The 25,411-nt window shown below is 44.1% G+C and overlaps 1 protein-coding gene across 8 annotated transcripts in view; it reads right to left on the bottom strand.

Annotated features, from left to right (window-relative positions):
- Positions 1–91: 91 nt before the first annotated feature.
- rgl2 (ral guanine nucleotide dissociation stimulator-like 2) overlaps positions 92–25,411 on the bottom strand; it is a 25,855-nt gene continuing 535 nt past the window's right edge. Inside the window, exons 1-21 of one of the 8 annotated variants that reach the window (XM_034528572.1) lie at positions 23,751–23,850; positions 17,390–17,664; positions 16,873–16,913; positions 14,235–14,282; positions 13,786–13,869; positions 13,522–13,688; positions 12,861–12,917; positions 11,686–11,882; positions 11,039–11,148; positions 10,003–10,218; positions 8,756–8,859; positions 7,376–7,460; positions 5,195–5,254; positions 4,053–4,139; positions 3,890–3,922; positions 3,479–3,600; positions 3,315–3,401; positions 2,777–2,870; positions 2,433–2,657; positions 2,192–2,306; positions 92–2,068 (exon numbers count right to left, since the gene is read on the bottom strand). In XM_034528572.1, the coding sequence (XP_034384463.1) occupies positions 1,893–2,068; positions 2,192–2,306; positions 2,433–2,657; positions 2,777–2,870; positions 3,315–3,401; positions 3,479–3,600; positions 3,890–3,922; positions 4,053–4,139; positions 5,195–5,254; positions 7,376–7,460; positions 8,756–8,859; positions 10,003–10,218; positions 11,039–11,148; positions 11,686–11,882; positions 12,861–12,917; positions 13,522–13,688; positions 13,786–13,869; positions 14,235–14,267 (2,052 nt within the window). In that variant the 5' untranslated portion in view covers positions 14,268–14,282; positions 16,873–16,913; positions 17,390–17,664; positions 23,751–23,850 and the 3' untranslated portion in view covers positions 92–1,892. Of the gene's footprint in view, positions 2,069–2,191; positions 2,307–2,432; positions 2,658–2,776; positions 2,871–3,314; positions 3,402–3,478; positions 3,601–3,889; positions 3,923–4,052; positions 4,140–5,194; positions 5,255–7,375; positions 7,461–8,755; positions 8,860–10,002; positions 10,219–11,038; positions 11,149–11,685; positions 11,883–12,860; positions 12,918–13,521; positions 13,689–13,785; positions 13,870–14,234; positions 14,513–16,872; positions 16,914–17,179; positions 17,665–23,750; positions 23,918–25,411 lie in introns of those variants that run through there. The other 7 variants (XM_034528570.1, XM_034528569.1, XM_034528568.1 and 4 more) reach the window with 7 other exon arrangements.

Here is a 25,411-nt window from a genome sequence, read left to right on the forward strand (position 1 = left end):
GTTGACATATCCACAAGATACTCAGCAGCATGGAAAAATATCTGTCTGTATTTGAAGGTATGGTACAGCACATCAGTCAAAAGCAATGCAATTCATATAAAAGTAAATTTATTACCACAAATAGGACATACTGTATGTAGTGCATAAAGAGCTTTGATGTGGACCTCCTCCACGTTCGCCGTGTACATTCTAATGCAAACGGGGGCAGATGTGCATCCTGTTTGAGAAAAGGCACTAAAAACAATCAGTAGCTTAGCATACCGCCAGCACACGTCATCTATTATTACCCAGAATCCCCTCCCCTATGCTCGCGCCTCAGCCTGCGAGGAGGCCTCACCAGCGCCGAGCGGACGCAACCAGAGCTCACAAGACTTTTGCATAAAGCCCAGATTAAAAAACCATAAGAAAAAGAGGTTGTGCGTTTCAAACCTACACTGAAGTTGACATGTTAATGCACAACAGAAGAATTGGAAGTATGTAAACAGTGAAGACGTATCCTGCGGAGCTGTAATCTGCATGATTTAAGTTAGGCTCATTCTCTTTTGATACGTTTGATACTCCAACCTAAAAACGCTGGTGTACTGTTTTGATTTTCCGTTCTCTTTTCCTCACGTTTTAGCTTTATTTTTAGGGGACAAACTGAAACAAAGCAACGTGCTGCAAGGGGAATATTTTTAAAGCTGCAATAATCAACCTTTGGCCTCTAGGGGTCAGAAGAACTCCAAAACCACCTGAATGACAGCTTGTAAAGTTGTATTTCTGTCCGTCTGATAAAATAATAATAATAATAATAATAATAATAATAGCTCTCTTTGGAGCTACTTTGGTTTTTAGCAAATTTTAAGGAAAACATTTTGTATCTTTAAAAGATTTATGTTCGACTTGTTTTCCACCAGCTAGATGCTAACTGTGTGTCTGCTGTTAGCCATGTAGCACACACACACTGAGTGGAAACAGGGTTGATAACAGCTGTGAGAATGAACCATGAAGTTTAAAGTGCTAAACAAAAGCCAACGATCTCTATTGAGCTGCAGGTTTTTGTTTGTGGTTAGTCAATACAAGCATCCCCTTTCACAATACGAATAGTCATTTAATAAATTGGTATTAGAAACAGATTGATGAATGCAGCTTTGAGACTATGTTGAAATGCAGAAACAATTACTCTCACTGCCTGTAGACACATGCTGGCCTCTTTAAAGTGAAAATCTTGCAGGTATTTGATGCTTTCCCCTCCTCCCGTGAATTAGACCATTCGGACACGTGGACCCAGAGCTCCTCGCCAGTGTAAACACAATGTTGACATCATACAGACGTACAAAATATATAAATATATACAAAACATATCTATGTCTCCTTTGACGAGCTCCAGTGTTCCTCTATGGTGTCTTTGGGCCTTCCTCCTGTGAGAACCAGGACCTTTCATTACGCTTCTTCAACCTCCAACGGCATCTCAGGCGACCGCAGAAGGTCTGAGCAATTAAATGCAATTTAATTATTTAACATTTGGAAACGTCACTCACGACTGAGCAACACAACAGTACGGGGATTTCATGGCGGCTGTGAGCAATTAAAAAAAGATCTTTGTCATCGAGTAGGAATGAAAGAAAATAAATCAAGTGCCATCTGACTGGGACTCGAGAGCCAGCACCAACGGCTTCCATTGCTCTCCCTCTTGGGTGTAAATGAGTAATGCCTACTGACACTGTGCTTCAGCAGCAGACAGCTGGAGGTATGAAACGTGGGACAAATCCTGCTCTGGAGTTGCCGGTTAAAGCCTGGTCCTGGTTTTGGTGTTTTGGGTCTTTGTAAGGAGCCACGGGGTAAAGGCATGTGTGGAAGGCCACGTTCACTGAGGAGAGAAATAAATCCGTCCCTGTGGACAAAGCTGGACGTCAGAATAGTGTCCTGACCAGTCTCCTCCCCTTGGCCTTGATCCGAGGAAAAGTGGCGCTGGTCTCGATCGGCTGCGAGCCCAGCGGAGTGTTCCCGTCTTTCCTCCTCAACAGGAAGTCAACGCTAGATGACGACATGGCGTAGAAGACGTTTCCCGTCGCGGGGATGACCAGTTCTGGGTGAAGAGAAGAAGAGAGACAAAGGAAATAAAAGAGTAACCGCAGACGTACGCCACCTCCCGATGAAGCTTCTGCAGAACCACCGTGTACATTTCCGATAGGTGTTGCATTTGCTTTACCTTTTCCTTCAGGCAGAAGTTGGATCAGCTCGTATCTGGACGTCTGTTTGGGGTCCTGGCTGTGCTTCTCTAAGGCCGAGCTGATCACAGTGGGGGTCTTGTCATTGCTCGTCACCTGAGGGGAGAGAGGAGGATAAGGACGAGGGCACAGGGCGATGTCATGATATCCTTCTTGCTTCCTGAGGATCTGATTCAGATGACTATCATTACGGGATGTGCAGCATGTTGTAGATCTCAGTACCAGTATGCTCCGGTACAGGTTTCCGTCCTGCAGGTCCATCCGTATCCTGATGATTCGCATGTCGGGCCCCGACCCTTGGATGTTATTGGGGGGGTTGTTGCCGCAGGAGATGGATCGGCGGTGTGATTTGGCGGGGGTGGATGGAGTCAGCGTGGCGGGGCTGGACTCGGTGGTTGAAGTCGACGTGTCGACATCCAGACAGGACACGGACGGAGACCTCATGTGCTGCGACCCAAATGAAAAGCCGATGGCGATCAGGGGAGGATTGTCTGTCGGTCGAGTTCAGCACAACGCTGTCGAGCAGAGTCGCTCGAATGCAAAGTGTGTCTACAACCCCGTATTACCTTTGTGAGTTTTGAGAGCAGGTTATTGACAGGGGAGGGGAAGTCGAAGAGGCTGTCGCTGTCACCAGTCAGGCTGGTCCGAGAGGTACTCAGGCTGCGGACACAATCAACACATTCATATTATTTTTATATGCTTTAACTTGTATTTTGCGGCATACATTTCTCAAAAATCATTTCGTCGACAAATTGTCAACGGACTGCTATTCTATTTAATTTTAAATCAATTCACATAACGGACATTTGAGTCAGCTGTTTTTTTTATTTTAACTGATAATTATATCTTGATCATTTAAATGAATAATTATCCAAATTGTTGTCGACTCGTTTTCCTTTTTATTGAATAGTTGTTAATGAACTCAATTTGGCCGAGACATGCCAGATTATTTCGTAGTCAAGAACCAAAACTCTCACATTTAAAGTCAAGTCAATTAAATGAACACGAAGCCCCATAATGCAACTCCATAGCATCTTTCTTTCAGCCTGCATGTGTGTGTGTGTGTGTGTGTGTGTGTGTGTGTGTGCAGGGCGTTCAGCTTACTCTGGGCACTGTGTGATGATGACTGTTGGAGGAAGGCCACGGGGACTCGGCTCACCCGGCGCTTCAATTTCATTGGACAGTCTGTAACTGAAATCGGCGTCATCGCATATTTCAAAACAGTCCAAACAAACACAAACACGTTCACTAAGGAACCGAACGTTCACCTTTCCTCCTCCGTGAGCGTCGGCACGCTCTGGTACCAGCGTACGAAGGCGCCGTCGGCGGTGAAAACACAGTTTTTGCAGGAAGACTGGAGGAGCCGGATTTGAGCTAAAACCTCAAATTCCTGTTAACAAAGAGGCCCATCACCACAACGTTTCATCAGAGCAAAAGAGAATTAAAAGAAGAAGACATGTTGGCTGGTCCACTACGCTGCCTTCTCATCGCCCTCCACTTCATCATTCTCCTCCCTGCGGCATAACGTTTCCTCTGCTCGCTCTAATGCTCTAATTCTTTTCTTCCATCAGGCACACCTCGGTAACACTGTTGTGTCTGTGCTGCAGAAACAGAAGCTAAATGCTAATCCCTCATAAAGCTTTGACCTTTTCACCTCACGCACGTGTTGCAACACTCACCCTTCTCCTTTTGTCAAAGTTGATGTAGCCGTTCTGCAAAGGGAGGGACAGGATGTGCTACGTCAGTTTGATAACGTAATAAAAACACTGAGCAACTTCCAGGGGTTGTGACCAACTATCCTCCCCTTGAGAGAGACGAGGGGGGGGGGGGGGGGAGACTTACATCCAGCCTGTCTTTGACCGCCGTGTCCAGCATGGTGAGGTCGGTGAGGAAGATGCCCATGTAGGGCACAGTGCCCTGCGCGTGGGACTGTGAAAGGAAAAGAAATACAACATAAAGAGTGTTTTATCAATCCCCCCCAGTGGCTCCTACTCACACCGTAAAGAGACCACACAGAGCGGCCGCCGGGAGCTATTTTCAAACGATGGCTGAGCACATCACACACACACACACACACACACACACACACACACACAGCTGCCCTCTGTTCCGCTTCGCTGCTGCATGCCGGTCGATACCTCCTTACAACCCTTTATCACTCCCCCCCCCCCCACACACACACACACCACCCCCCTGCTTAGCGAAAGTGACATCAGTATCAATGTCTGAATGTAGACATTTTGTAGAATAAATGTATTTTCTACGACTTTTAGCTTGAAATAACAACAATTATTAAGCTCTCAGCAAAACCATCAGGATTTGATATCAATCATAAGTAAGTGTTTTTAACTGTAAACATAAAATGTATTCTGCTCACGTACTAAACCAATATTATATGATATATATCTATGACAGAACATACAGTATATACATGCAATAAAACAAGATTTAAGCACTAAAGGTGCACCTGAATCCACAATAATACAATATGTCCCCTAACTTTTACAATAGCACTTTTGCAGGTTCTTACATCATTCCTAAATGTCCCATAAAGGCCTGTGGGGGTGTACAACCCCTTCAGGCTAAAGCGATTGGTATGCACACCAGACGTGGGCTGTAAAATTTGTGAAAATGTGTCTTTTTTTATGCGCTTGAAGATGTTGAGGTCATTATTAAGATACTCCTCCGTGACTGAAATGCCTCGGTGGGGATTTGAAGCTCCAGTGAGAATCATTTACAAGTGTTTAAGTGTGCATGTGAACTCTTGAGTGTTTAAAGAGACGTATTCGCACACTTTAAGCCGGAGGCAGCCGAGTGCTGACCTGTCTTCAGTCTTCGGTTGGCAGCGGGTCCTGGAGGCATTTCATCTCCAGAACCTACAAGTCAAACCCAGTGATCTTCCACAAACAAGCCGGCCTCCCAAATAGACTCCATCGCTCCTTTACTTCCCATCTAAACGGAGTCTTTCATTCCTCTCTACTTACCCTATTAAGAAGTTTGCTGTTGAGCCGGTTGTCAAGGTTGGCGAACTTTGATGTGCCCTCCTGCAACACAAAGGAGAGGGTGTTGTGCGGCTTTAAAGGAGACGTGCGCTGATTTTCAGGTTCTTAAGCGGCTAAACGCTCCATTGTGTTCACCAGCTGGGCGCTTTGTTACAATAATAATAATAATAATAATAATAACTCACGCCCTGCACCGCTTTCACTGTAAATACTTCATACAGGCTTATATACACTGTATATACTTTCATTGTATTATTTAATTTTCTTACATTTTATATTTCCTGCTCTGCCATTTTATTGTATTGTATATATATATATAAATCTATCTATCTATCTTACCTGTTATGGACGAAATACTGCTGATGACAGTTATGTTAGGGCCATATTCATATATTTCTATTTATGTATTTATTTCTACTTGGATATAGAGTACACCCCCATGAATACATGACATATTTATCACAGCGTTTATCTTTTGTTTTATAAAAATACATATTTAGGTTGATAAAACATGTGAATTATGAATGAATACAAATGTACCTTTAAACTAGATAAAAGCCTGTCATCAGAACTGATATTAACATGGATATATTTTCATGACATTAATATTGGAAACGCAAAGAGATCCGTCATAGACTGTTATAATTATGCTATATAATAAAGTTTACTACATTGAGCAATGCCTCAATGAGAGTGTTGTGAATCATTTCTTTCCTCAAACTTTTAGTACATCTTTTATTGACTCATTCATCTTACACTCTGTAAGCCAGTCGTAGTCATTTTTAGACATGCTGTGAGATGAAGTGGAGCAAGTAACTGCTGGAAAGAGAATAATCAAAGGGCAACAGAAGGCGATGGTGTTTTTCTGTCATCAAAGCTCAGAGTGACGCTTTCAACAATGACAGCAAATGTTTGATTGAATTCCTTTGGGGGTGTCGTGGGTAAAATCGCAGCTAATGCAAAAGGTATTGACGCCTGCATCGCACAACAGATCAAAACACAGCTAATCTAGTCAACTTCTCTAGCTCCGTGACACAGTGCGAACTAAATATAATGTACGTCTTCAGATGGGCGTCTCAAGCGTTGACAGAATAAGGGCAGTTCGACTCAACCAGATTAGACTGGTTCCTGGTCTTTTAAAGCAGCCATAAATCTCTACCGCTCAGTGCTGTTTTCAGCTCGTCGTCATCCATGTAGGGATTTAATAAATGTGGTGCAGTAGTGAGCAGGATGTGAGATATAAGTGTCTGCAGCTTGAGACCAGACAGATGTCCTACGTCGTTTCCAGCCATGCTAGCTGCGTTGCTCTCGGGATAGCAGGAGGGTGAAGGGACTCTCTATGTCAGTCAGCTGATCAATTATATCTACAGATTCCATTTTGTAGAGAGATTCATGGTTCCCAGAGGATGCATCCCATCGGTTTTCGACCTCAGCTGCACATTGTGCTACAATAGAAAACAGTAGCATGCTAACAGAAAACAGTAGCATGCTAACAGAAAACAGTAGCATGCTAACACAGCAAACTAAGATGGCGGTTAGCTCGTCTATGTTAGCGTTTAGTCTCACAGACCTTCTTCTTCTCCTTTTCTCCACACGGATTAGGTCAAACAATAAATAGATCAAGTCCCAAACTGTGATGATGTTGAGTTAAGACTGACGGCGTAGTAATTAAAGCCTAAATCCGACACCTGCATACAGTACACCGTCAGCAAAAACAGTGTCTAATGCTGCAGGAGTTTACATATTGTGCACACAGGTGTGCACTCAAAGTGTTGGTTGTCATGAGGAGATATTTTTAGAAAGGACTGGCAGCACAAGAAACAGCTTCTCCGGCCTCCACGGGAGATTTTATCCAATCAAATGACGAGAGGACAAAGTTTAAATGGCAAATGGAGCGAAACATTACAGGTAAGCGCTTTAAAACTAGTTGTCATCATTCCCTTGTTGGCAGGGGCTGAGCTGCCACCTGTCCATCAGGAGTTACTAACATTCATACACCGTAGGCACGGTTACGGCAGCAATTTGGGGTTAAGTGTCTTGCCCGAGGACACATGGGCTAGCGGAGCCTGAGATCGAACCACCGATGCTCTGATTGAAGGACGACCCTGCTCTACCACCGAGCCATGTAGGAACCAGGCCATAAATAAAGGATCAGACACTTACCTCCTTCAGGAGTTCTCTGCTTTGTGAGTAGTTGTCCTTGTCTGAGAATATTTCTGACAGCTCCTCGTATCTCCTCACTGCCTCCCTGTCAAGTGACCAAAGCAGTGCATTTAATTTAATACACGTTTCAATACTATTAAGATAATGAAATGCAGTGACACGTACTGCATGACTTGGATACTGAGGTTTGAGAGACGATGACTGATGGAGAACACTGCGGTAACAAAAAGTGGTTTTAGTTTTTTTTTAGCGTACGGAACAGACTTTTACTTCTTTTTTTTTTAGGTTTAATTCAGTTATTTAGAAGGTTACCGTGGTGCATAACAGACGAGGCATGTGAACAAATATTTAATGAGTTCTAAGCATCTGAAAATGACTGTACGTATGACTTTCTTCATAGGAGATCGGAGCTTTAAGTTAATTTTGAATCGTTACAAAAATTGACTGATTTGGAAAATCTTCATTATCAATTAACCTGCTGTATATTTTGATTGATTAGTTTTTTGGTCAATAAAATATCAGTGTTTGGAATTCTAGACTGTTTTCACTCCCTCGTCTCACACAACAGATACTTCATTGTAATCCGTACATATTTCTGCTCTGTGCAGGTGTGAGTCTCAGCTCACTGGCGTAACCTGAAGCTTACCCCCCCCCACCCCCACCCCCACCCCCCATCGTGTGAGGACCGGTTCAGAGGAGCTAGGGAGGAGTCAGCAGGCAGTCAACGGCAGAATGAAAAAGGTGTTTTGAGAAAGTGTGAGTCACTGCAACAGCGAGAGGTCCTCGCGCATGCAGCCATAAAACAGAGCACCAGAAATGATTATGCAGTCTGCTGCAGCAGAATGAGAGATCACTCCTGGAACATCATATGATAAATGATGTGGGGGTGACACTCAGCCAGCGTGCACAATAACACCTCATTATTCAAGAGGAACATGTTGTATTTTGAGAATGACGAGTCATTGTGTCTTTCAGTTTCACCACCTCGGGTCAATTCAACTATTTTACACCTGAATTATGAGACTGATTTGCACAATTTGTACAACTTCATTGTTGTTTATTATCATGTTGTCCCGACTTTTTCTTTTTTATGCAAACTATACATAATTGCTCCGTGAAAACCGTCCTCTGTGTATGAGTTGATACATTTCTCCTTTAAAACTGCGGGTGTTTTTTATTTTTTAAACCTTTATTTAACCAGGTGAGTCCCATTGAGATTAAAAATCTCTTTTTCGAGGGTGACCAAGACAGGCAGCAGCATAAGAAACAGATAGTTACAAACAAACACAAAAACACAGAACAAGACAAGTTAAAAGAAACTAAAAGTTAAGAGACATAACAGAGTTAATTTAAGAACCATTGACATGTGTTGGTCTGCACCTGTCAGTGTCCTGCCACGTCTTCCTCAGCCGGTGGATGGGATTACTCTGCAGGGCAGACACGATGGCATAGAGCGAGGAGAAGTTCTTCCTGGCACGGCACTCCTGTTGAAAGCACACACGGATGACTACACACATTTGCATGCGCGCACACACACTCACGCGGTAACTGAGAACACCTGTGGGTGTGGGTCCGGTATTGAGTTACAGAGTCGGCCTGAGGTTGCTGAATAATGCATGCTGCTAAAGAGGCTTGTCCCAAAAGAAACCTGGGGTGGGCTTAGGACGGCACTTTGGCAGCAAACCAGTGATACCTCGCTTTGCCAAAGAGGATGTCGGCGTGTGTGTGTGTGTGTGTGTGTGTGTGTGTGTGTGTACGTGAGTTTGTGGGTGTGTACGTGAGGAAAAACGCAGCTTGAGAAATGTTGGAGAGAAGCTGCGTTTTATTCAAAGATAAAGAGGCTCTGAAAGGAATAAAACCGTATGACCATAACAACCAAGGACGGGTTGTGTGTGTGTGTGTGTGTGTGTGTGTGTGTGTGAGTGTGTGTGTGTGGGAGCAGGTGCGGTGAGCTCTTCAATATTTCAAAGGATACAGATTGTTGTGCACAATAACCGTAACGCCGTAACAGTTAATCCACATTTCTCTTGTATAAAACCGACATTTTTAAGTAGTTTAAAAGCTTTACTGTTTGCCTTGAGGTCGTACATCATATTTCTCGACTCAGCACATTTCTAGAACTGTTAATGCCGAGTACAGTTCCTCTTCCATTTCCTAAAGGTGTCCTGGAACTGTGGGTCTACTTCGAGTGTAAAATATGCTGATTTTTAATAATCTCGCTTCCTTATTTACTGCCAGAAGTGATCGACCACCAAATGCACTATTTAGAGATTTGCTGCTGCTGTCCAGAAATAAACCATAATTTCAAGACTTCATTCCTGTGTTTTGCTCTCGGCTATTAATTAAAGTGAAATTACCAGAACAGTCACAGCAGAAAGCAAGCTGACGGGGAATTTGTGATGGTATGTGCAAAGTCAGAGCTGAGAATAGGATTATGTTTTGGGGATTAACCGGGGATTATTATAGGAAAATGCACAGTTGGGGATTTTTGAAGACTTGAAACCCCAACTGACATACTGTTAACATTTTCCTTTCAGGATGAGCAACATTTTCCTTTCTAATTCCAGCCTGTAAAAATGCATTATTCTCTTTTAGAGATGCGTCCCCCTTGATTCATGCATACTGACCTCGGCCACGCTAATCCATTTCTCCAGCAGCCGGGCTCTCTGCTGGCTGCGCAGATTGGTGGGCCAAAGGCAGGATGCTAAGACTGCATTGGCCAGCTTGTTGAACTGACGTATGGTGGCCCGGACCGACCAACAAACGCCCTCCCTCCCTTTCTTGTCCCTCTGAGACCACAGTGAGCCGAGGCAGTGGTACGGGACCAGACGGACAAACAGCTCCTGAGAAGACAGCATACAGATTTCATGAACATCGAACTAATCAAATCATTCGGCCTGCACCCAAACGTCTGGTAGAATTGGCACCTTTCTGTTGGCAGCGAGCGTCAAAGCCTCTGACTGTCTGCTGGGTGTCACCTTGGCTAATGTGAGGCACTGAACTTGACCTCTGGGCCGCGTGCATTTTGGAAAATGTATCACACAATACGGCCGTTGGACGATGGTCTGCATTTAATTTAAGTTGCACCGTGTCTAATATTTGAAATTCTACAATTATCATATTTATATAATGTTACAGGCCCAATAAGCAGGTGTCGGTGCCTGTACTCACGATACCTGGATTGTTAGTGTAGCTTTGTTGTGCTAAGAGACATTTTTTTTTCCCGGTAGGTAAATTACAAACATGTGTATTTTTCCGCGAGCCAAAATTAGCTTCCTAATTAATATCACAGTTGTGCTAACCAAGCTAACGCTAGCTTACGCTGCTGACTTAGCGTTACGCTGCTAACTTAGCGTTACGCTGCTAACTTAGCGTTACGCTGTTAACTTAGCGTTACGCTGCTAACTTAGCGTTACGCTAACGCCACCTGCCTGCACCGAGCCTCGGTTTTCCCCGACTCCAAGTTTATCATGACAAAACAGGTTAAAATGACCGAAAGCAGACTGTCCCTGAACTAATCTTCAAAGTCAACACTGACGTCAAAGCCGAGATACAGCTGACGATCGCATGCAAACACACTCCAAAGGACAACAGCTTCCACTGCATCGTAATTAAATGTCAGCATCATTGGTCAATATCGAAAACCTGTTGGAGAGGACTCACAGTCTCTATTCTGGTGAGCTGCTCGGCGATGATCGCTGCAGGGAATCCAAGGATGTTGGTGGCTTCGAACTTGGAGGCGTCCGGAGGAGGGCAGGTGAAAGCGGTCCGATCTGCAAAGGGCGAACATGTTCACTGAAACTGGGAATGCAGAATGGAGGAAACACCTCTATGTGTGTTCAGTCGCTGCTGCTCTGATCCTTCGCCGTGGCTTTTCTCAAGATGACGGCTTAGTCATCTCAGGAAAACCCAAGGCAACTAGATACATATCTCATTTTAATAAGAAAATGACTTTGTTATGTTGAGATACGGAGACATTTCGCTCATGGCCTCCAGATTACAGGACGAGAGAAAACAAGATAAAGACCTGAAGCTGCACGGAGACTCACTTTGAGATAAATGCTAAACAAGCTAACGGCGTATTGTTGACCATGTTCACCATTTTTCTTCCATCGATGGTCGTCTTTGGCTTCTTATAGCAGAGTAGCTGTAGCGTCCAGAGTATTTCATTGTTCTTTTGTCTAATCAAGGAAGCCACAACCACCCTGTGTCATATCGTCTTTGTCTGTTTTCTGTGTATTTCTACATTTAAAACCTCCTCTAGCGAGGCCCCCGCTGCTGTCATTTAAATCCCAGGTGAATTTACCGACCTTTATGGGCGTCAGGGAGCAGGGCTTTCTCGCTGAGCTCCTCGGCTATCTGGAGGAGGCGAGCGCGGAGGTCGACCGCGGACAAGGAGTCCTTGGGGAGCAGGGGAACCAGGCGCAGCAGGTGTGAGGGCTCCTCCAAACACTTAAAGTCTTCGGGATACTCAGAGAGCCAATTGCTGAACACCGAACACACCGCTCTGCAGGAATGAGAGAGGAGAAACGATTCATTATTTCCAGGGCTTATTGCCCACCTTTATGGGTCACATCATCAGAAACACGGTAATCTTTTTGTTTTTTTCTGTTTACCCCCGACCTCCAGAAAAGATCAGAGTACAAAAACAACACAAAGGTTTCCCCCCGTGTCGGTAAATCCGGCCATCAGGAAAATAAAAGAAACACTTTTAAAATCAATCCCAAAGTTTGCAAGAGAAGGGAGGTTTTCGAATTTAAGCCCACGGGCTGGTGCCGGGGAAGCAGACGAACCAGCTGTTGGAGATTGGAATTGATTGAATATATTGATATTTTTCCAACACACCTAAAAATTGGCGAGGAAATCTTCGTTCTCACGGGGTTTAGACAGGAATAGCAGCTTAGAGAGGAGTCGATCACGTAGCTGAGGGGTCCACGCGTCTACGTTCTGAACAGGACTAAGAGTCCACATAGCACCTTTTTTATAATGATCTAATCATGATTTACATTTTCATTATTATCTACCCAAGATCTTCATTGTTGCCAGTGTGTTGGTACATTTCGTAAAAAGAAAAAGAAGGAAGAAGTTCAATGAAGGTAAAAATTAAACACCAACGTATGGTTAACATTTTGTACGACCTTGACCTTCTAAAGAATAAATGTGATTTGTCACTGTAGTAAAGGGAGCTCGTCGAGGCCGTGTTTGTTCATCCTGAACTTCACGTGTCAGACACACGTCACCATAACAAGCTCATTCATAACTCAATCAAGTTAAAGCTGAAAACGGGCCATTTAAAAATAAAAAAACAGAAGAAAAAATGAGCACTGGTAATAATAATATTCCCCCAAAAACAAAAGCGAGAAGCGAAACTTTCTTTAGAAGATGTATATATGGCACACACAGCTTCACACTTATACTTAAGCACACGCACACACACACACACACACACACACACACACACACACACACACACACACACACTCACTTGTTGAAAGATTGTCTCATATGGCTCCTCTCGCTGTTCCCGGGCGGATTCTCCAATCTGTTAACAACAGAGAAGGTTAGCGGAGCAGAAAAAAAACATAAACATATCATTCGGCTTCAAATATGTGCTTATATCTGCTGTGCCATAAATAATGCTCTTTGTGATACATGTATTTGTGGCTTGTTTTTTCCGCCCTGATGTTTACAGGTAAACCGAGTCGAAGCTCTCCTTTGTGTCGCTTCTTTGGGGAAACTTTCAAAACAGCTGTTTTCATACAAATGCCTCCATTATTTTAACGACTTCATAAGAGAAAAAGGAAAAAGCCTTCGCAGGCTATTTCTGCTGAATTATGCTGTTATTTTTAAACAGGCAGGTGCTTCCACCATTGGGGAAGTGTCTCTAAATTAAGTTACGCAATTAATCTACAGACTGCGGTTTAAATTGGACTCAGCTTGAAGTCAGAAAGCTGGACTCAAATGTAAAGTCGGTGTAATTTAACCAGTTATGTAAACCGCGTATCTTAGTATTTAGTATGAAGCAGTGAGTTCCACCACTTGAAATGTTGGACAGGCATGCACAGAGCCCACAGCAGCCAATCAAATGGACTTTATCTCCACATCTACCAAGTGGATTAGTCTCCAAGGCCCCCCCCCCACCCCACCTGTCAGTGAGGATGTCCAGCACTCTGCCCGTGGAGGTGAAGGATCGATAGGTGGAGAGGAAGATGGTGATGAAGGAGGAGTCGCCCATAGAAAAGGAGTGGAGGAGGTGGAGCACCAGCTTCTCTTCCGTCCCCGCTTTCAAGCACTGGGAGCGAGAAACCACCGACTGGAGCGAGACAGGAAGGAAGAGACAGGAAGCTCACGTTACTGCAAACTGGCGTCTGCTCGCCTCCCGACGCGGCGCGTCCAGTCACGTGACTCACCGTCAGGCTGCCGGGGGCACCGTGGTGCTGCTTGACCACCACCGTGTAGACCACCCCATCGTCCTGCTCCTCCACCACAGTGGACTGAGTGAAGAGAAGACAGATTAACGGCCTTCAAAGGGTTGCAAATGAACTTTGAACTCTTGAAAGGACAAAAACTGTTTGGTTCAGAATAAACAAGAAGTTACTTTTTAAAAAAAATGTTTTAATGGTACTGAATTTAACGTTGTCCTGTTCTAGTATAGTACAGGTAGTATCTGTTCTCCTAGAGACCCACTATGCATGTAAAACACACAATAAAAAGACATCAAGCTGCTCATCTCTCTCACGCTTCATGGAGCTCTAGCGATCCCGTTTCAGCCTCGGGGGAAAGTCCCTGACACAGTTACCCTGTTCTATACTTGCACATCATCCCACCCATGCGACAGTGTGCAGCGCTCTGGTCTTACCAGATCTACAGGACAGTACCAGGTGGTCTTCATCGGTGAGGGCTCTGCCTGAAGAGGGGAACCGAACAAAACAGGCGCTTAACCCTTTAGTCTCATTAGAAGAAGGGGGCGCGCCAAGCGAGGGAATCGACACATCAACACATCGTCATGAAGCTCCGTGTGAGGCGGCGCTCGTGAGTATTTATGGCGTGCGACCCGCTAATCGTTGACCCGGCCTCACAGGCTGCGTGTGCACTTGAACCAGACAACGATTTTCTCCCTCGGGCTCGTTTCATTCGCTATAAATACGTTATTTCACAAAGACAAAGTGGACATCAGAGAACACTTTCAGACAGACAAATGTGTGTGGTGGAGATCATTTCAATCAATCAATCACTCAGACTATATTTGTAGTGCACTTATCCACATCCACACACAAACCTCAAATTGCTTTGTAATAATAAAACATTCAATAATAACAGCACTAAAAAAATTTTTTAAATGAAAAGCCAAACCAAAGAGGTGAACTACATAAATAAATAACTCAAATCAAAGCCCACAGGCATTCTTGCAGCTCTCCATAAAACACCTGCAGCTCTGTTTCCGTACATCTTTGCCTTCATGTGGCGGACGCTACTGTTATTAATAATGAAGAATAATCTCTCTCTTTTAGGGCTCTGAATGCACAAGATGCAACAGATATTCATTTCATGAAATAGTCTAATAAATATTATGCGGCCCACACACGGATGCTCATTAACAGTGCTGAGTAAAACCAGGTGGCCGGACAGCAGGACCCCGCAGACCAAATCATATCGCAGACAGCAGATGACTCACGGCACTTTAATAGTAAGAAGAAGAAGAAGAAGAAGTGTGAGACGTCTGAGCAGCCACGAGATAAGAGCTATCAGACGGCCTCAGGCGCACGCCTTTAAGGTGCCTTCAAAGCCCCGTGGTCCTAAATACATGTACTCAAGTGCTGGAGTTAAGTAGAGTTTTGAACTACTTTCCATATACAACTTGATATTTGTACTTCACTCCACTTCAGAGGCAAATATTACTTTTTATTATACCTTACAGACTGAGATGTTTCACATAATAGACTTAAACTCCTTTAGATAAAGTAGTTTAGGGTTCCTTAACCTTTATGGCTATAGTAACCTCTCACAAAGAAGAAGTGTGTAGTTGAGGCCTGTTGTCGTGTTTCAGGAGTGTGTAGTTGAGGCCTGTTGTTGTGTGTCAGCAGTGTGTAGTTGAGGCCTGTTGTTGTGTGTCAGCAGTGTGTAGTTGAGGCCTGTTGTCGTGTGTCAGCAGTGTGTAGTTGAGGCCTGTTGTCGTGTGTCAGCAGTGTGTAGTTGAGGCCTGTTGTCGTGTGTCAGCAGTGTGTAGTTGAGGCCTGTTGTCGTGTGTCAGAAGTGTGTAGTTGAGGCCTGTTGTCGTGTGTCAGGAGTGTGTAGTTGAGGCCTGTTGTCGTGTGTCAGCAGTGTGTAGTTGAGGCCTGTTGTCGTGTGTCAGGAGTGTGTAGTTGAGGCCTGTTGTCGTGTGTCAGCAGTGTGTAGTTGAGGCCTGTTGTCGTGTGTCAGAAGTGTGTAGTTGAGGCCTGTTGTCGTGTGTCAGAAGTGTGTAGTTGAGGCCTGTTGTCGTGTGTCAGGAGTGTGTAGTTGAGGCCTGTTGTCGTGTGTCAGAAGTGTGTAGTTGAGGCCTGTTGTCGTGTGTCAGCAGTGTGTAGTTGAGGCCTGTTGTCGTGTGTCAGCAGTGTGTAGTTGAGGCCTGTTGTCGTGTGTCAGAAGTGTGTAGTTGAGGCCTGTTGTCGTGTGTCAGAAGTGTGTAGTTGAGGCCTGTTGTCGTGTGTCAGGAGTGTGTAGTTGAGGCCTGTTGTCGTGTTTCAGGAGTGTGTAGTTGAGGCCTGTTGTCGTGTTTCAGGAGTGTGTAGTTGAGGCCTGTTGTCGTGTGTCAGCAGTGTGTAGTTGAGGCCTGTTGTTGTGTGTCAGGAGTGTGTAGTTGAGGCCTGTTGTCGTGTGTCAGGAGTGTGTAGTTGAGGCCTGTTGTTGTGTGTCAGGAGTGTGTAGTTGAGGCCTGTTGTCGTGTGTCAGGAGTGTGTAGTTGAGGCCTGTTGTCGTGTTTTTCCCCTCTGAACTTTTCAAATGTTTGTTTTTTTTCATTTAAATAACCTTTTGAGACCCCGAGAGGTAAAATTATGCAAAAGCGATGATAACAAATCCCAAATTAGTGGAGCAGAATTGTGTTTTTACTTATTTCCTGTCCCAGTAATCACCTCATGACCCCTCAGGTTCATCTTGTGACCCTTTGAGAACCATTAAATAAGCCACATGAACTAGTTTAAACAATCTCCATGTTTTGCTCATGCAAACATTGACATTAATATTGATAACTCTAGTCCCGTGTTAGTTTTTACAGTAGCTGTCAGACAATGTCTCGTGTTGTGAGTCGCCGGTGGTGGGCGTGGCCGAGCCCTTTGTTTACATCCAAATCACAATCGTACGAGTTCGTAACACATGGAACACGACACCCCTTCACCCGTGTCCCGACACCGACGCTGCTTTCGCAACTGTGACTTTTCCCATCATAACTCATAAAGAATGCATAATCAAACACACACACACACACACACACACACACACACACCGTGTGAACTCACCCTGGTTGGCAAAAATGTCCAGCAAATTTGGGACGGTTGATCTACAAAAAGAAACATGAGCAACACCTTGGAAAACAATGCAAATACACCAAAAAACACAACATACGTATTTACTAATAAGCTGCCTCGTATTTCTTTCCTTGGTTTTGCATGTGGCGACATGTGAGCTTTTTCATATGCAAATTCAAACACATATGAGCCAAGGAACATATTCATACAGACAGTCGAAGGGCCCGAGTTCTCCTATCACGATGTAATTAGCTGCAATAAGCATATGTTAGCCTCTATTAGCCTCTTTTCAAATTACCTCGGCTTGGCTTGATCCAAGGTCAACGCTCCGAGCTTCGTGGTTTCAAAAAGGATCCCGTGGCCCCGAATGGTCCGTATCAAACCTGTTATTCTAGCTGCCTTCTCAGCTTGCGTCAATGCAAACCTGCATGCCATCGTATCTTTTCCCGTGTTATCACACAAGTACACAAAAAGAAGAAGAGAGAAAGAAATCGGCCCCACAAGTTACCTTTCCCACTGCAAGTCCAGGCAGGTAGCGATCCCTGAGCTTCCTGGAAATCTTTAGGATAAAGGGACCAACGGCGTTCTCATTATTTTCTCCATTTTCTCTCATCTGTTGCTCCCTCTTTTCTCTCTCTTGCTCTTTCTGTACCCGACTGCTGTTTCCCTCTGTTGACCTGGATCTGTGTGTTCACCTCTTCGCGGCTTTGCCCCTCAACAGTCTGTGGCTCACAAAGACACACCTGAAGCTGGAGCTAAGTCCGGCCCCCGAGCATGCATCACCTGGGCCACACCCATTAGACACACACACACACACACACACACACACACACACACACACGTATGTTGGTGTTGATGGCAAAACACTCATTGTTAGTGAGTTGCCGTTCACACAGTCACCCACAGACACACATGGAGACCCTCGTCAATAGACACATGCACAAGCATATGCACACACACACACACACACACACACACACACACACACACACACACACACACACACACACACTTAGACAAAGCCCTGAAGCTATTTCCAGAACAATACCCCCCTCTCTTTCAATCGCTCCCCTCCTCTCTCTCTCTCTTTCTAGATGACCTTCCCCTTCAGATAAACCAGTTCGACTGAGCGTCCCTGGTTTTCACAACATTACAGTCAAACAATATCTGAGTGAGAGGGCTGCCATCTGATTCCAGATGGATCTTTGCACCGCTTTCATGCTGTATCTGTACTCAATAGCCCAGTCAGAGGCCTGCATTCTTGTAAAGAGGGATAATAAATGTTCAGACGACCTCTGAACCAGGAAGCAAGCTGTGTGTATTTAAGGGGCTAATGACATCGCAGAGGGAAGCCATGTTAACATGTTTACAGCTGTGTGTGTGTGTGTGTGTGTGTGTGTACGGCAGTTAGCTTCGCAGTGTGTCAGCTAACGTCACATCGTATCCAGCAGACTCAAGCAACATTAGCTTTAGTATTTGTTTTTTGTCTACCTGGTTACATTAAATCTAATATGCAATACTCTCCTCTCAGTCATCGGTTTGTAGTGCGGGATTACAAGAGACGTCTAAAACAGTAAAACTACCCTAAAAAGCCAGATTATTCTATATTTATGGTATTTATTGTGACTTCAAACATTTACAAAGTCTGACATCGCCTGTCATTAGGCCGTGCTGGACACAACATTTATTTTGTACATATTAAAACTCCTTTAAACAATCTAGAATTTAAATTCGACACTTTACTTGCTGTGAATCATTAGATATGATGGTCGGAGTGAGCCGATGCAAGGAAAGATGTTCATAAAGCAAAGTATGTACGCTGTGCTACAATATTGATATATGAACTATTAAGGTATAGGTCCCATCACAATATCTGAGCATTATCTCAAAAAATAGTTTTGCCTTGAATCAAAATCTCACACAAGAGTTAAAAGAAAGATCTTCTCAGCCAGCAAGAATGAGATAACGTGGGTCACAAGGCCAAAACATAATAAATAGAGAGAACACACGGTGAACATGTGCAAGCAGTTAGCAATATAATTAACAGCCGCAGTGAGCTCACGAGTCCAAACTGAGATAAAGAGCAACGCAAACACGGCTTTGAATGCGGCTCTATACATATCTCTATATCTCTATCTATATATCTATATATATCTATATATATATGTTAAATCACCCAAAGCACAGTCTTGCTGCTCTCTTATAAGTAAGTAAAAGTGATTTAAAGGTGCAATCTTTTTAAAAAAACAAAAGAAACATGAACTAACGTTATTAACAGTTTTGCACCGCTTTCACTGTACACACTTTATATACATTGTGTACACTTTGCATTCTTTCATTTTCTTTATTATTGAATTGTTCTTAAATTGAATATATCCTGCTCTGCTATTTGAAAACAGAAAACGACATCGAAGAGCCCGTTATCAAGAAACCCCACTCAGGGGCAAAGGAAGTACCTTTTTGAGACATAAAGAGAAGCAAAAGGAGAGTAAACATTGGCGCAGCTGGAGACAGCTCTTGGCGTGTAAACACAAAAAGTTTGATGCTGAACTTTTCTTTGAGGCTGGGAACATCTAACATCGGCTACTTCGCTAAACACATCTAATGATAACGCAACAGGACCGAAAAACATTCAAAAAGGAGTCGATATATGGTTTTGATGTGGTTTGATGAGCGCAGCCAAGCTGTGACTTATGCTACACGTGAGGATTATGATACAAAAGGAGGACAATCACTAGACTGCACCATTAAAGCTCTCACTGGTCTTCAGCACTTCATCACAGACACCGAGACAAGGTGTCCTGATTCCAGACAGGGCCGGTATATTGAGATCCTCCAGATGGAAGTATGTTCCCTTGAGTTTGCCTTCTGCAAACCGGCTGAATCTGGGTTAGAGGAACCGGCCTTTTCTGTGGAGGAGAGGAGTGTGTGACTTGAGGAGAGGAGTGTGTGCATGAGCGTCCTGATTACAGGCCGCTCGTGGTGAAGAAAAGGACTCTGTAATTTAGTTCTTTTTTTAAGTTATATATTCGTTGCTGATTTTGTCCCATATATGTTATTGTTCTATGTGACACTTTGTTTATGTTCTTTTCAAAGATGGGATGTTCTCTCAGGACCTTGAGCTCTCCTTTTTCTTAAAGCCCCCCCCCCCCCCCATGCAGGAAGTACATAATAAGTGCAGACAAACACAGGAAGCAGGACGTGCTCTCGTGTTGCGGAGCTATTTTTCTTCCCCTCTCCTTCCATCACGAGGCTGCGTCAACCTCTCCTCCTGAACAACTACGTCAGCTATCGGACGGCACCAGAAAAAAGCTCGGGGCAGGAAGCCGACTCTCCACCCCCCCCCCACACACTCTCAAAAACAACCAGCTCCAACCTTTTTCCTGAAATAAATCCTTATCACTGGGGCTTCCGCTTGGCCGAAAAGCTTTGACTTTGAACAAATACACACACCTCAAGTCTTCCCACTGAACAGGGGGTCATACGTACGTCTTCTGAAGCTGTCTTTAAAGATAACCATTGTTTTTGACTTCTGAGTGGTCCACAACCCCAGCCCCTTCCTTCCTATCTTTCTCCCTGCTCTTCTTCTCACGCGTTTCACCTATGAATCCCTTGGAGCCCGTTATCTACTCTCTTTTAAGTAAAACCCTGTGGCATTCAGGTCAAAGCTGTTCTATTCCCCTTAAAAGGAAGATAAATGACCCCGATAGATATCATCAGTCTGTGAAGTTAATTTGTCGGGAATAGTCGGTGTGCAAACTTAACCTGCATTCACCTTGATTCACTTCCACTAAAATGTCCACATAACAGCTGTTAACTTGTTCCTGTTTGTCGAAAGTTGGTTTATGGGTAACATACGGCAGTTAACTAGCCAGCCAACGTCTGTGAAAAACAAACATTACATAACATTTCATGTCATTTAGCTGACGCTTCCGTCCAAAGCGACTTACAATAAGTGCATTAAACCATGAGTCCAAACTCAGAACAACAAGAATCAAGCAAGTACAATTTCTTCAATAAAGTTAAACTACAAAGTGCTATCAGTAAGAGACATTTAAGTGCTACCAAAGTGTTAAACTACAAAGTGCTATCAGTAAGAGACATTTAAGTGCTACCAAAGTGTTGAACTACAAAGTGTATCAGTAAGAGACATTTTAAGTGCTACTAAAGTGTTAAACTACAAAGTGCTATCAGTAAGTGTTAAACTACAAAGTGTATCAGTAAGAGACATTTAAGTGCTACTAAAGTGTTAAACTACAAAGTGTATCAGTAAGAGACATTTAAGTGCTACCAAAGTGTTAAACTACAAAGTGCTATCAGTAAGAGACATTTAAGTGCTACCAAAGTGTTAAACTAGAAATTGCTATCAGTAAGAGACATTTAAGTGCTACCAAAGTGTTAAACTTCAAAGTGCTATCAGTAAGTGTTAAACTACAAAGTGTATCAGTAAGAGACATTTAAGTGCTACCAAAGTGTTAAACTACAAAGTGCTATCAGTAAGAGCTCCTCGTTAGCGCGCCCACGCTCAGAGCAACTGATGTCCGACAGTAAGTGTGAAACAGTCCATGCAGGGCGGCCACGAGGGTTCAAACGCGGCGCGGTTCGTGTCCAGTGAGAAAATAAAAGTCAATAGTTAGTGAGTCGTTAACGTCCGCCACACCTCTTTTCCTAAACCTAACTAAGTGGTTTTGTTACCTGAACCTAACGTCCTGTGAATATGGAAGTTTATTTTGAAAAGTCGCCGTGCATGAAGGTGACGTAGAGCGTCATAACTTGAAGCTCAGCGTCAAAGTATTTGAGGCAACTCACCGAAACCGACAATCCGACTTTCCCCCCTTTTGACTCTTTCTTCCTCATCGGTTCATTTCTATTTCTCAACACTTTTCATGCGCGCTACCAAGTACAAACGCTATAAAAAGACTTCCAGGAAAGGTCTAAAGATGAGCTCCGTCTCCCTCACGACGGCCGGCCAGCTCTTCACCTTCTAGCACAACCTGGATCCTCACAGTCGGTGCTCCAGATAACTGGATGGGGTGAGGTCAGGCTTCTGGCTCTCTGCAGGGGAGTCATTGTCATTCTGAACACGTAAGGCCGTTTTCTGAACTGTTGCCACAAAGCTGGACTTATCTTGTATTGTATGCGGTCATATTAAAATGTACGCTCATTGAATTCATTCATACAAAAGGACTTTTCTCTTGAAATCTGAGCCCACTTTGAAGGAAACAGCTGGGCCTCTTGTTCCAAAAGTCGCTGTATTTGCATTGTGCTCTATTGAGGCCGTGGACGAGGGATTTCTTGCTGTGTAATTGTTTAATATCTTCACAAAGCGGTGTGAGTTAAGAGAAAACAAGACTTGATATTTATCAGGTTAAGATTTACATCTCAGCGGTCCAATCTTTTAGAACTGCATTTAAAATATGTTGTTCTTTTAAATCTTTTTACGCACCTTTGGGATCAAATTAATCAGTATTAACCGTACAGGTTTCAGGCTTGATTTTCACCTTAATTGATAGAACTGAGCGTGAAAACACGCGTTGGTTCCTTCACCTCCGAGCGTCATTGACCACTCGAGGCTTCAAGTTTCCCTCATTAAAGAATCAACAAGTGGCCGTATTGGATTCCACTGGACAGACCGTCTTTGGAGACGGTCTGTGATACTGGATACTGTTTATAGACAGAGCAGGTGTACACCACATCGACCGGCCCAAGCAAAGCGTAAATTATTTACCGCGAGGCGGAGGAAGTCCACTCGTTCGTAGAGAGAGAGGGAGAGTCAGTGCGACTTCATTTGTTCCTTGTAAAGTAAAACCAAAGAGCTATGAGCAGGTAATGTGTGGTTGGGTCAAAACACGAGACTTCTACTGCTCCTCAAAACAAGTGCGTGAAGTTCCACCCTCTGAAGAGCTTCTGATAAGGCTCAGCAAACCTCACTATCAAGTCACTAAACATTAACAGAGGGGGGAAAGATCGTGTGAAATTCTGGTGTACCATGAACCTTTTAACTTCCTCAGCTTCAGTTCAGCCCGAGTCCGTGTTTCGTGATGTTATCGCCGAGTCAACGAAAAAAGAAAAAAAAAGCGTTACAATTAGAGAAAACTCAGGCTCAGCAGTGTGAAAGTTGGTCGGCTCTGCATGAAGCAATAAAGATTGACTTCCGAGGATAGAATTACCAAGACCCTCCGGCGATCTTCCACATACTTTGGGCCCGTGGAGCGAGCGCACTAGCGGTTTCCGCTAATTCCGCCTCCAGGCTGCTCGTTCTCGGGCTCATTCACATATAAAATAACTCGCGCATTTTACAACTTTCATGACCTAATGATTTAAATAACAGATATTACATTAAGGGTTCTTACTGAAAAAGGTGATTTACCTAAAGAATAGCTTATCCACGGCGCTACAGACGCCTCTTTCCCAGCGTAAGTATCTATTATCACCATGGCGACGGACCCGGAGGCTGTAGTTCCACGGTTTGACCGCGAGGTCAAATAAACAAACTTGTGCGGTACTTTGTGCTAAAGATTCACTGTCTTAGCTTAGCTTGTTAGCATGCTAACAATTGGCTAATTAGCACGAAACTATCGCGTTCAGCCGAAGTTGACGGGAACGTCATCAGTTGGGAAGATATTTGGTCGTAAACCAAAGATTAAGGTGGAATTTTGGCACTAAACCAAAACACACGCCATCTTCATCTCTTTTTGTTTCACACCAACATTCTCTGAGGGTTTTTCTTTATCTGGAAACCGGCCGACCGCAGCTGCTGTTCATTTAAGAAACGTGTAGCTGAGTTCATGCCACTCTCTGCATCGCGCTCGAGTGGCAAAAATGATGGATCTGTTTCAACGAGGCGGAAAGGAAACAAAAACACTCACCTGTGAAGTTTCCGATTCGCTGACGCCGCTCCGCCTCCGTGATTGGGGGCTCGGGGTGTCAGGCTGCAAGGGCCGGTAGCCAATGAGAGGCACGTCGCTTGACTCCACCCCCGGCAGGTCATAACCACCTGTTCGCATGTGCATGTTACGGGGGAGCATGGTGCCAGCTGCCAGGGACAGGGAGAAGAGAAGAAGTGTTTCAGGGAAACATCTCGGGACTTAGTTGGGGTTAGATGAGTGACAACATGTCCATTACTTAAGTATTACACTGTATACTTATTATTCTCAAAGATAACTCCCTAAGAACAGGAGTGCACTGGCTTCCTGTCTTTAAAACAATACAAATGACTACTGTTTGTCTGTAACTCACAGGTATAGTGCATGTGTGATCTGCTGCTGCTGCACATTGTCCAGGGCCAAACCTGTTTTTTTAATAGCACCTGTAACTATCATATCACAGCTAGTTTCTATTTTACTTTCCTCTTCCTGAATGCTATTCATCTCTTCCCATACAAACCCTTTGTTTGTTTTATATCTCGCCTTCGGGGATAGGTCTGTCTTAAACCAACAATCGGGTACCCAAATGAACATTGAAACCGGTTTTGCTTGCGGTCCCCCTGTGATGAAAAGATTCCTCTCACCGTCAAAATCCACGGTTCTCGTTCTGTGCAATATTTTGTTCAAAAGTTCATCCGAAGCTGATATGCTCAATGTCTTTTTAGGTGTCACGTAAAGCCCTCTGAATGTCCTTGTTGTTGAAAGGTACGATGTGAATAAACTCGTGGACACACGTTTAAACTTTCAAAGTAGATAACGTGGACAGACTGAACGTTTTCCGGTCCCGTTACAGACAAAACGGAACAAAAACACACGCCAGTGGACGAATACTTTAGTCCTGCTATCGATCAACATTGGTCAGTTTATCAGTGTGACTTTGGCGATTGTCACAATAACAACGCGGCAACCTTTGAGCCCGGGTCCGAGACTTTTACAAATGAAAACAACACACTGCTGCATGTTAACGGATTAAATTTAGTGGCCAATCTGTTTGACACGCTCGTTGGGCCCCTCCTTCCATTTCCCTTTCCACGCTTTGGGATCTGGATTGGCATGAAGATAGACGTCCAGTAAACACTGTGGCCGGAAGAGAGGTGCAGGAGGGGGGGGGGGGGGGAGAGAGATGGAGAGGTTGATACAAGCGCTATGGAAAAGAGACCTATGGATTCAGGTAGTGCATTAGGCACTTGTTAGTTGTTTTTTTAAACTTTTCTGCTGTGACTGAAAGGCCACAGAATCAATCCTGTAAAGAGTCTGCTTCCTCAAGAGAGATATAAAAATGTGCTGGCACACCCCAACTTTCCTTTGTGCTTTTGTCTTGGACTCCTGCAGCTCTGTAGCATTGGCGCAACACTTGCATATCCCTCGTTTATCATTCCTCTAGGTTTTGTAATTTGGCTTATTATGATCTCGCTGAAAGAAACCAGTTTGCAGTCTGCACAAGAGAAGGGAAAACACATGCAGGCCTGCAGGGGAAACAAGTTACACACAGTTCAGTTCATGCTCTCACCAACGGCCATGCAGAGGTCTGAATGCCTGCTATTCACTGGCTCTCACCAAAGCAGACATATGACACACACACACACACACACACACACACACAC

Source organism: Cyclopterus lumpus, chromosome 25 (genome assembly GCF_009769545.1).
Source record: "Cyclopterus lumpus isolate fCycLum1 chromosome 25, fCycLum1.pri, whole genome shotgun sequence".
In the NCBI taxonomy this organism is placed as follows: domain Eukaryota; kingdom Metazoa; phylum Chordata; class Actinopteri; order Perciformes; family Cyclopteridae; genus Cyclopterus; species Cyclopterus lumpus.